This window comes from Fukomys damarensis, unplaced genomic scaffold (assembly GCF_012274545.1).
Source record: "Fukomys damarensis isolate Sample0158 unplaced genomic scaffold, DMR_v1.0_HiC HiC_scaffold_7, whole genome shotgun sequence".
Classification (NCBI taxonomy): Eukaryota; Metazoa; Chordata; class Mammalia; order Rodentia; family Bathyergidae; genus Fukomys; species Fukomys damarensis.
Genome location: NW_022900919.1, coordinates 42,323,160 through 42,335,732, shown reverse-complemented (window position 1 = coordinate 42,335,732; position 12,573 = coordinate 42,323,160). Strand labels below are relative to the sequence as shown.

At 35.6% G+C, this 12,573-nt stretch overlaps 1 protein-coding gene across 1 annotated transcript in view; it reads left to right on the top strand.

Annotated features, from left to right (window-relative positions):
- The window catches only part of Atrn (attractin), a 178,142-nt gene that overhangs the window by 52,652 nt on the left and 112,917 nt on the right, over nt 1-12,573 (top strand). Inside the window, exons 3-4 of the mRNA XM_010611054.2 lie at nt 8,878-8,961; nt 10,679-10,792. Coding sequence (XP_010609356.1) covers nt 8,878-8,961; nt 10,679-10,792 — 198 coding nt within the window. The remainder of the gene's footprint in view (nt 1-8,877; nt 8,962-10,678; nt 10,793-12,573) is intronic.

Genomic DNA, 12,573 nt, shown 5'->3' with positions numbered 1-12,573 from the left:
TATAAAAAGACTAATAGTATGTTATGCATCGATAGCAGCAACAGCTTTTAGTTTGCTATTGAATAAAAATAGCAGACATATGAAAATGAAAAAAGCAGCTGAAAAGAGAAAGCGAGAGAGAACAGATAATTGGAACAGGCTCAAAGACTTCCAGTACAGATTAGATGATCTAGAGTTTAGACCCATTTTTCCCTGCTCCTTCCTGTGAAGTACAACTGTAGATCTTGAAATTGGTTCAAAAAATAATTAAAGGTGACCTTTAGAAGGTTGTAAGAAGGTGAGCTGGTTGAGGACCACAGGACTTGAAGAATATCATAGTCACAGAGCATTTTGTATCCCCCCCACCTGAAAGAAAAATTTCTCCTAGACTTGGTGTTTCCTCATCAGTTGACTGAGCAACAGCACATGGTCTGTGTAGGCATATTCCTCCTCTGAATCAAGTGGGATCCCTCTGAGAACATCAAGAGAGCTGGAAAACATTGCCAAGGGACTTCAGTTGCAAACCATGTCTACGTAACATGAGAGAAAGCACTCCTACCTCACCCTTTCTGAATGTTCTGAGACTTCCTTTTCCCCTGAGAAATACCAGCACAGGTTAGTAGAACTAGCAAAAGAAACCCAGGTGTAGCAAGCAATCTATTCTGAGAGGCCTCTGCATATTTCTACTGTACTTGAGTGAATCTTTCCTCTACACATTGATACCAGGGTGGGCACTACCTGTAAAATGGACACAGCCACTAAAAATAGCCTGATCCAAGAAGTCTCCAATCACACTGGCCTGATCCTTCTCTTCCTATTCAAGGACACAGGCAAGTGGGTGGATTTGGAATGAGGATCTGTTAATGGCAAGTAGCCTCTCTTGTTTTTATCTTAGTGGGCTCAAGGCTTGCCTTTTCCTCTCAGAGACACCAGGACACTAGAGAACCTGGCAGAGGCTGGAGCAAGCTGGGGGCACTGCACTTTTCCACCAAGAGACATCTGGCATCCTAGTTTGGGAAGCTCATTTGCTCACTCAGGTGGCTAAAGCAGGGACGATTGGGAATCCAGTGGCACCAGGTAAAGTAGGCCAAATAACAAAGGCTCTGAAAAATAATTTGCCATGGAAACAATAACCCAGAAAAGAAGATCAAGACTCACACACTAAAAGCAAAACTAAAGTAAAAGATTTAATAGGAGCCTATGCAAGCAACTCCTAACACAATAGACAGATGTTCAAGATACAGTAGAAAACAGTATTAATTAGGGTTCTCTAGAGGAACAAAATTAATATATGTATAATTATACAAAGAGATGTATTAGGTAGGCTTGCAGGATCAGCAGAGGAAAGATCACAGTGGCCATCTGCATGATTCAAAAGGAGAGGAATTCAAAAGGGCTGTCGGCACGCTGAAAGGCTAGAAGATAGAGCAGTCATCCATCAAAGGCTTGGAAGCTCACTCTAGAGCCATCAGGCCGAGTATGTGTCTATACTGAAGGCCAAAGAGTCTGTGCTAGAAGGCTGAAGAAACTGGAGACCAATGGCAAGGACTGGAGCTCCTCCAGAAAACTTCCTCTTTTCCTTTTTCATTCTGTCCAGTCAAGAAGCCTGTTGGTTAGTGCCACCCTCATCCCAGGTGGGTCTCCCCCTCCTCCTTTTGCTGGTCTACATGTCAGTCTTCCACAGGCACATCCAGAACTTTACTAATCTCTAAGTGATCCTTAATCAAATCAACTTGACATATTATAATTAGCAATCATATTGTCATAGCACCAACAAAAGAAACCATAACCTGAATAAGAGAAGGCAACAGGCACCAGCACAGGGTAAATCAGATGTTGTAATTTTCTGATGAGGATTTTAAAAATCATAAAAATGCTTCAAATTTATCTTGAAACAAAAAAAAAATTTTTTTTTTTGGTACTGGGGATTGAACTTGGGTCCTTGCACTTGTGAGGCAGGCGATGGAACCACTGAGCTAAATCCCTGGCCTTGAAACAAATTTTAAAAGTATAAAAATCTCAGCAATGAACTAAAAGAAATTAATTAGATCCAAATTAGAAATGAAATTAAAAATAACCAGATGGAGGACTGGGGATTTAGCTCAGTGGTTCCACAGCCTGCTTTGTAAGTGCAAGGTCCCGAGTTTGATCCCCAGTACCAAAACAAAAACAAAAACAAAAAAAAGGAAATTTTAGAACTGAAAAGCATAGTACTAGAGGAAAAAATAATGTTTGGATAGACTTAATAGCAAAGTGGCTATGACAGAGGATAGAGTCAGTAAGCTTGAGAACAGCAGAATTCACTTAATTTAAACAACAGAGAGAAAGCAGTCTAGAAAAAAAAATGACCTGTTGAGCAATAACAAAGAGCTAACATTTATATAATTGGAGTTTCAGAAGAAAAGGAAAATGAGAGTAGGGACTGAAAAAGTAAGAGAAATAGGTGGCTGAAAACTTATTTGGCAAAAGAAGAATAACTTCAGATCCAAGAAGCTGTGTAAACCTCATAAAGATAAACATGGTACAGTCTGTGCTAAAATGTATCATAATTAAACCCTTGAAATCTAAAAATAAAGAAAAAGTCTTGAAAGCAGTCATGGAGAAATGATGTACTACCTGTAGGGAACACCATTCAAATGACAGCAGGTTTCTCATTTGAAACCATGGAAGTTAGAAGGAAGTGGCACATTATGTTTCAACAAATAAAATAACTGAATTCTGTATTTTATTCAAACTATCCCTTCGGAGTTAAACGGAAATATTTTATGAGCCAACATTATAAGACAAAGACACTCTAAGACAAGAAAAGTACAAGTTAACATCCCTTCTGGGGGTAGATGCAAACATTTTAAACAGCGTAGAAAAAGGATAATGCATCAGTCCAAGTGAGGTTATCCCAGGAGTGCACAACTGTCTAACACTGAAAAATCAGGCACACACTGTATCAGCCAGTCGACATCATTCAACACATTAGCAGAATAAAGAAGAAAAGTCACACAATCATTTAAATGATGTAGAAGCCCTTTGCAAAATACATCAGGCATTCATTCCAAAAAATGTTCAGCAGATGAATAAAAAGGGACATTTTTAAGCTGATCAAAAGCATCTATAGAATGCCTACAGCTAATAACATCACTTAATAGTGAAAAGTTGAACTCCTTCCTTTAACATTGGAAACAAGGCAAGAATGCCCACTCTCATGACTTTATTCAACATTGAATAGGGTTCCTAGCAAGTGCAAATAAGGCAAGAAGAATAAATAAAAATCACCTGCAGGAAGTGGAGAAGTGGAGGAATGGGAGAAAGTAAAACTTTTTGTAGATGACATACTAATGTACATAGAAAATAATAATCTTAAAAATACATGCTAGAACTCTTTAAGTTCTATGTATCAAGGCTTCAGGACACAAAATGTCCTATAATCAGTTATATTTCTATTAGCAAGAAATAGAAAATCAAAGCAATAATATATCAATAACTTTTTAAAATCATAAAATATTTAGAGATAAAAGATGCAAAACTTTTGTCCTGAAAACTGTAACACTTTGCTGAAAGATATGAGAGAAGTTATATATAAATGGATATGCCATATTTATGGATTGTAAGGATATTATCTCCACATTTATCACAGATTGAATACAATCACCATCAAAGTCCTTGCATTTTTTTTTTTTGTACATTTTGACAAATGATTCTGAAGAATATAGGGAGGGCATTGATGGCGAACTTGTTAGAGCTTCAGTGATAAAACAAGCCACTGTGGCATGCATGCCATAGGTTTACCACCATTGGTATAGAGGATTACCAAGGGCCCATACTAGCCAATTAACCTAAATAATTTTGAGGAATAAAAACCAGATTTGAGGGAATTATACTACTATGATTCAAGAGCATCTATAAAACTAGAGCAATCAAGGTATTGTGGTATTAGCAAAAAGAGAAACATATACATCAACAAAACAGAACAGAATCCCGAAATACACATACCCACATATTCATGGGTGATTATTTTTAAATATAAAGCAGACAATGAGGAAAAGATAGTGTTTTCAAAAAACAGTTGGATGCTCATATGGAAAATAAGTTAATTTTGATGTCTGTCTTATACCAAATATAAAAGTTCACCCAAATAGAACTAAAGATTTAAATGTGAAAGCTACCACTATACAATGATAAAGAAGTCAAACAAAAATCTTTTCACTTTTGGTATACGCAAACATTTTCTTAAGCCTCAGAAAAGACTAAGAAAAAATGAAAAAATTTGACATCAAAGTTAGAACACTTTCCCCCCAAAAAGTCAGTGTTAGGAAATAAAAAGATAAAATTTTTTTTGCAAAATGTCTGTGTAACTGGGCATTGTGGTACATGCCTGTGATCCCAGCTACTTGAGAGACTGAGGCAGGAGAATCACAAGTTCAAGGCCAGCCTGGGTAATATAGTTACATCTGTCTCAAAATTTTTAAAAACAGCTGAGGATATACCTCTGTGACAGGACATTTGCCTAGCATGTGTGAAGGGCCGTGGGTTCAATCCTCAGTGTTACAAAAAAAAAAAAAAAAAAAAAAAATTAAAAAAAAAAAAAAAAAAAAGGTACGTGTGTCTACAAAAACACACATGTACATACCTGATAAAGGACTAGCATCTAGAACACATGAAAGGGCTGGGGACTTAGCTCACTAGTTCCATTGTTTGATACGCAAATGCAAGGTCCTGAGTTCCATCCCCTGTACAAAAAAAAAAAAAAAAAAAAAAAAAAAAAAAAAAACCCAAAACCCATCTACTAGAAAATGAAAAATCTCATAACTCAGAAAACAAACGCCAACCCCCAAAATGGACAAACATAAGAACAGCCTGTCTGTCACATGAGCCTAGCATGGGTGACTTATCATGACCATGTGTCAAAAGGGCTGGGAATGTAGCTCAGAATGAAGGCCCTGGGTTCAATCTCTGGTAACACAAAGTTGTGGTATATTCATACAGTAGAATACTGCTGAGCACTAAGAAAGACCAAACCACAGTATTGACATATACAGTGCTGACACATCATGCTGATCAAAAGAAGTGAGACACAAAAATTTTTCTAAATCAAGTTCAATAGTGCTAGAAATACGTTCAGTATTTGAGACAGAAGATAGGAGGAATTACCTGCAGAGGGATGCGAGGGAACTTTTGGAAATGATGGAACTGTTTTATATCCTGTTTGAGGAGGATTGCATATGTGTATACATTTATCAAAACTTAGCAAATTGTACATTTAAGGTAGCTTTATTTTATGCAAGTTTCTCCACATTTAGGGTTGATTAAAAATTTTGGAAGGGATCATATCACTATAGCAGTTACTCCAATAAATGTGAATGTATTACATAGTGCCAGTAACATACGGTCAGAATAAGAAGCATAGCCTAAATAGGTCTTATTTAGAAAAAACAAACTTTAAAATTTGATAAAGAAAGATAAAGCCAGGCATGGTGGCTCATGCCTGTAATCCCAGCACTCTGGAGGCTGAGGCAGGAAGATCGCTGTAAGTTCGAGACCAGCCTGGGCTACATAGTGAGTTCCAGATCAGTCTCAACTACATAGTGAGACACTGTCTCAAAAAACCCCCGCCCCCCAAAAAAAGAAAGATAAAAAATGAGTTGGAGAAAGATCGAGGACCAAGAAAACAAGAGCAATAACAGCATCAAAAAAATCAGTGGTATTTATTTATTTGGTACCGGGGATTGAACTCAGCACCTTGTGCTTGTGAGGCAGACATCAGAAACACTGAACTAAATCCCTGGCCCCCAAAATTAATGGTTATAATGATAGATAGGGAGGGTGAAATAAAATTAGGTGAGTACTTATACGACAAAAGGCATAATTTATAGGAATCTAATAGTCATGAGCTTGTGTGAATAAATAGCTAAATATGTAACGAAAAATAATGTGAAATATGTGATAGTCTGGTCATAGTGTGACACTTTAATATTTCTAGAATTAGATTTAGTAGATAAAAATAAGAATATAAAGAATAATGTATTCAGCAAATAAATATATATGCATATAAAGAATAAATGTTTTATAGTGTGAAAAACTATAATAGTACATAAGATCCTAATGATATAATTGAAAATGTGAAATAGGAACAAAGGGGCTAAAGGTATAGGGAAAGCGGGAAGTATAGGGGAAAGGTAATAAGGGAAAAGAAAAAAATATGAGAAAATGAAAAAATGGAAATGAAGTGTTTGTAAAGGGGGAGGGGAGGAGAGGGTGAAGGGAGGGCAGGGACAAGGGGAAAAAATGAGAACCAAGACCTGTCATGTAAAGGTGCAAAATCCCAATGATGAATGTAACTGTACTGTATACCTAAAATGTACCAATAAACTCAATGAGAGGAAAAAAATGAATAAATGTTTTAGGCTGTGTGTATGGTTTTGGGGTAGGGCACTCATCTAACATACTCAAAGTCTTGGCTTTGATCTCCAGTGGCTCACACAAACAACAAAAAGTTCCTACAATAGGTTTTTAAAAAATGTCCAAGGAACTTTGGTTAGTTTGTCAGTGTTCGAGGTACTTGACCATAAAGAAAATTTCAATAGATGGGGAAAATTAAGAATTTTATATTCTACATTATTGGGTAATAACAGAAGTAAATTAATTATTAGATGATTTCTCTGAAGCCTGCCACCTATGGAAGGCTTCTCTATACTTCCTGTATTTATTTCCACTGGAGCATTATCCTCAGTGTATTCTTTTTTTGTTTTTATTGAGTTTATTGGTACATTTTAGGTATACAGTACAGCTCAGTGTATTCTTGAACTGAGAAATTGGTAGTATCAAAGAGCTTATTCTATTTCTGGCCTTATATTATTGAAATGCCTTTATGTTTCAATTTGGTGCTTTTGTGTGACTGCTGATGAACTAGGCTTAGTGCCAGGCAGTACTCACATCTACACCTAGATCTCATCAGTGACACTGTCAAACTTGACCTGAAATTTTAGGTTGATATTTTTTATTTTCTCCTTTCAAATCTGCTAACTTTTCAGTAACTGCTGGACTGTTCACTAATATACAGGAACTCTCAAATTAAAATAGGCAAAATTTAAAAGAAACAAGAACACTGAATACAGAGATAATGTGAATAGCATATTCTCATATATTGGTGGTGCAAGTGAGAATTGTTATAGTTTGTTTTTTTTTTTTTTTTTTTTTTTTTTTTTTTCATGGATTTAACCTTTCTCCCTTTTTTTTTTTTTTTTTTTTTTTTTTTTTTTTGTACCAGGGATCAAACTCGGGACCTTTTGCTTGCAAGGCAGGCGGTGGGAGAATTGTTGTAGTCTTTCAGAAAATAATTTGGCAGTTTTCTTAACAGTGATTTTTTTTTTTTTTTTACTCCTTTTGGCCCAGTAATCTTCTTCCTAAGATTTTAGTCTTAGAAATAAAAGCACAAATAAGGCAATATGTGAGGGGTATTATAGCAGTATTTATAATGCCAACCATCTGAAAAACAAAAGAATGCTAGTATGGGACAGGCAGAAAATTGATACTTCCATAGGTCAGAATATTGTACTACATGAAAATGAATGAATTAGGCTAATGCCTACTTATTGGAGAGATTTCCTCAAAGTTTTGTTGAGTGAGAAGAGAAAGATGTAGAAACGTATAATAATTGCGTAACCAAAATTTGTTTAAGAGAACTACATGAATGTCGTAGGCTTATGAGAATGAAGAAAAATAGTTAATAATGCTTGCTGGTAGTTAAATATTTGTCTTGGTTGGGAGTAGGTGGGAATAATTGGAGAGAATAAGCCATCTAATTTTAATTTTCCCCATTTATTGAAATTTTCTTTATGGTCAAGCCTTTATGACAAAGGGGAATTGTTCTTTAGTTAACACATGCCTATGAGCATATCTGCATTATCTGTACAGTTTTGTAAATGTGTATATTTAAATATATTAAGTAAACATTTATAGTACTGCTTTTTTTTTTTTGGTCCCAGGGGTCAGACTCGTGACCTTGTGCTTGCGAGGCAGGCGGCAGCACCATTGAGCTAAATCCCAAATAAAGATGACCTTGTCTTGCAAGCGCAAGGTCTGGAGTTCAATCCCTGGTACCTAAATAAAGAAATAAAAATGACCTATTTCTTTTCTAAAAGTGATACTGTTTGCTGTACCTAAGTCTGTTTATATGTTCATAGAAACTCTTAGAAGCAAACCAAGCATAGTAGAAAGCCATTAAACTTTTTGAGCCTACACACACACACACACACACACACACACAAATGGGAAATTTATTTATTCATAAAACTAAAAGTCTAAAGTAAAGTGGTTTCTGTGGATTGTTTGTACTGTTCTTCTTTGTCTTCCTTTGATTTGCATTTTTGGTGCTGGCTTTATATCAGGTTTGTAGTATGATAGTTACAGTTCTTCCAGCTGTAAAATTCAGCCATAATAAAGTTTAGAGAAATGATGGTCTCACTGGGCGTGGTGGCACACGCCTGTAATCCCAGCACTTAGGAGGCTGAGGCAGGAGGATCGTTGTGAGTTCGCAACCAGCCTGGGCTACATAGTGAGACCCTGTCTCAAAAAACCAAAAAAAAAAAAAGGAAATGATGGTCTCTCTTTGAATGTCTGTTATTTAAAGGTTGGGTTGGTTTTTGGAAGCATTTGCTGGATTTAGGTATGCTTTTTGTTCATCTCTGTTGGTTAGTATGTTTATATTTACTTTTTAGGTATGTAGCAAGTCTGCTTCATTCAAATTTGTGCACTCATTGAATATGACTGTTATGACTATTTTCTGTTATGGTATACATTAATGTACCCAATCTGCCTAATTTGTATTATGTTTCACACTAAGAAAGATTAATACATAAAATTCTGAACACTGACCTTTTTTTTTTCTCTCAATTTAAATTACAGACTAACTGGATCTTCTGGTTTTGTAACAGATGGACCTGGAAATTATAAATATAAAACGAAGTGCACATGGCTCATTGAAGGACAGTAAGTAGAAATAGTTAACTTTTTGATACTTTATTTATAGGATAGAGCTCAGTGTTGCATTGCTTTTCCTACAAGTGAAATTAACAACTTATAGTATAAAGTACTGAAGTTATTTTTTATTTAATAACTTTTCCTTTGGCAAGTGAATGTTTTTATTTTTCTTAATTTTCATTGTTAATTTTTAAAAACAGTTTCAAGTTGATTTAATGCTTCAAATGAGTGGTAAATACCAGAAATTTGTAAATTTTCAACTATAATAGTTTCCAAGGGCCAGGGATTTCGCTCAGTGCTGCCACCACCTGCCTCACAAGTGCAAGGTCCTGAGTTCGATTCCTGGTACCAAAAAACCAAAACAAAACAAAAAACAGTTTATGAGACTGTTAAAGTGTTTTTAATGCTTAAAGCAGTATAAGATTATAATGCTGTGTCAGTTTTCTAAATACTATTTGTTTTAATGGTGCTGAGAATGGCTCCCAGGGCCTCACACATGCTAGGGCAAGTGCTACCAGAGCTTTATACTTAGGCCCCTGAATGCCTGTTTTTATTGTGGACAGAAACATGAGAATAAACATGACTGCCTAAGTACTCCTTCTCTGGATCTCCTGTGTCCCCCAGCTGTTTCCTTCTTTTTGTCCTTCTTTTTGTCTTCATGGCAGACCTTTAATAAAGCCATTCTCAAACTTTTTTTAGTTTCAGGATCTTTTTATACTCTTAAGCTTTGACGATTCCAAGTAACTTTTGTTTATGGGGGTTATATCTCTTGTGTTTACCATTTTAGAAGGTAAAACCAAGAAATCTACTAATCACTTAAAAGCAACAATTATAAACGCACTACATGTTAACATAAATGTCATTTTTATGAAAAAAATCTTATTTAAGGAAATTTTTAGTTAGGAAAGTAGCATTGTTTTTCATTTTGCAAATCTAAGGCTTTTTTGGTTTTATTGTTTTCTAAAATATGTGATAAGCCAATTTAAATGTGGGTGGGAAAGTTTCAGATGAGAGGGAAATGTTAAATATTTGAAAGGTAGGAGAAATAGGTTTATCTGTTTTGGAAAATAGAAATTTCAAGAAACTTTGTCAAGATACTCAGCATAACTAGGAAGGTGGGACTAGATGGTTTGAAATGATCATTGAGAATTTGCAATTTTGAAGAGGGAGAGTCAGTGGTAGGAGTGTTCATAGAATCCAAATGCTATGTGAAGTGGTGAGCAGAGGCCAGTACTAAAATAAGTCTGCCCAGTAGTGTGACTTTTCACAGTACAGCTTAGATTTCTTTGAATTTGATCTAAGTTAGATCAGGTAAATACTTTCCTCTAGGACAAGACTTTCACCAGGCAGTGTCAGGAGAAGGCACAGGAGCATGCAAGTTTAGAAAGTGAGAGATGTGTTTGTGAAATGCTATTGTATGAAGTCTTAAATTGATTAAGGATGGAAGCAGAGAAATGGAAGGGTTAATGGATTGGTGCAGAGAGTGTTAAAGACTGGATGGTAAATAGGCTGTAAGTCTCAAAGAGTCACTCAACATATCTGTTTTGTTTCTCATTACATGTTTATTCTCTTGCACACAGTAAGTACTAAATCAATCTTTGACAAATGAAGGAATGTTGTTTATATATTATTAATTTCTTTTCTCTTGGAAAATTCTTTAAAAGTCTTTGTTTTTTCAAATGTTTTTATGATGATTAATATAAATAACCTTTTATGCTCTTTTTAGGCCAAACAGAATAATGAGACTTCGTTTCAATCATTTTGCTACAGAGTGTAGCTGGGACCATTTGTATGTTTATGATGGAGACTCAATTTATGCACCACTAATTGCTGCCTTTAGGTAAGCTCAGTCATATAACTACTAGGCAATCATTATTTGATTTCTAGATTTAAATGTATCTCTTGGATTGCACTATTACCTATAATAAAGTAAATATCCCCTAACACTTTTATTTTGTTGAATGAGTACTAGTTATGGAGTCTGTCACTTATGTGCTGATCCCAACTTGGTTTCTCTAGCTATCTGGTGGTGATAGTGAAGCTTACATTTTGTATTAAATTATATTTCTGTGAAAAATCTTAGAAGCCACGTTGATTTTGTTCTTGTGTACTCTTTATTGCATAGTTCCTTAGGAATTATTTCTTGAATTTGAATCATATTCATGTATAAGCATTATTATGGGCAAGGGAAACTTTTTCGAAGAATACACCTAATATCAACAGTGGTTACCTGCTGGGAATGAGGATTATGTATGGTGATTTTTTTTTTTTCAACAAGTACACTTTACATTAGTAGTTAAAACAATTTCACCAACTGTATGGGGTATTCTGAATTTGTTTTGGTATTTTAGTTTTTATTACTAGTAAATAGCACTGTTGTTTATTCTAAATGAGAATTCAAACTTTGTTTTTCTTCCTCTTACATGATAAAGTATTGTACCATATGTTTTTCAAAGGGTGTATCTCCTTAGGGAACCATAGTTGTTATTTTTCATCTGCAACTGACTTTTTAGATTGCTCTCCTTCAAACATTTTATTTCCTTGACTTTGAAGAAAATCAGGCCAACAAATATTTTTTGTGCTCCTCGCTTGGGGCTAATCTGGTTGATGTTCTGTGTGGGTGAGGAATATAATAAGCAGTACATGAGAAGCCAAGGGACAGGAGATCAGGAGACTGATTTGACCTTGTATTTCTCCACTCTTTTTGCCTAGAGTGCAGTCCAGCCTCTCTTTGAACTGAGAGCAAGGCTATTTTCTGAGATTTACAGTTTCACATTGTCTTAGTTACTTTTCTCTTCTTTCTGAGACAACATATTCAACTCCCAAAGTTAAAAGGGAAAGGTTTATTTAGCTCACAGATAGAGGTTTTAGTCCATAATCAGCTGTCTCCAAGGCAGAGTGGCACATGACAGAGGGGCAATGAGTCGTGGTGGACAGAAGGTGGCAAAAACAATAAGGAACCTTAACAATGTCTTTCTGCCCCTTTTATCTTTTTCAGACTACTCACACTCACACCTTTAATAGCACTCACACCTTTAATCCTAGTGCCCTTGGGCCTAGCCCCACCTTGAATCAATCACACACTGTAGATTTAGCCACCTCTGAAAAAGCATGAGGCTTTGGGGGGACATCTAAACACAAGCCATAACACACATAGAGATGGAGAGGCCATCTAAGCATTAAAAGTGACATTGACCAAGTATTAAGCATGAATATCTTCATACCTGCTTTTGAAACGTAGCTTGTATTATGGCAGAGGGTACCTCAAGCTTTAATGCAAGTACAAAAACTAATGATATTCTCTAGGAGTACTTCTTAAGGATTCACTTGTTTTTGCATTTGTTAATCAGAACTCATGGAATGTGTGTTGTGTGCCAGGCATTTTCAATCAGCTCGCCAGTACCCTTGTGGGAACGTGAGCCAAGCAGTTGTACACAAACCCATAGTTCATCTGGACTATTTGATGGGCAGACACATGAAACAACAAAACAAGAAAGCTATAATTATTTTATCAGTGACATTTAAGAGAAGCCAAAGTATGTGTACAGAAAGTCGGTTAATAGTATAAGTTAATGCACTGCTTAAATTTACTTATTATATATTTGAATGTGAATTTCCTAA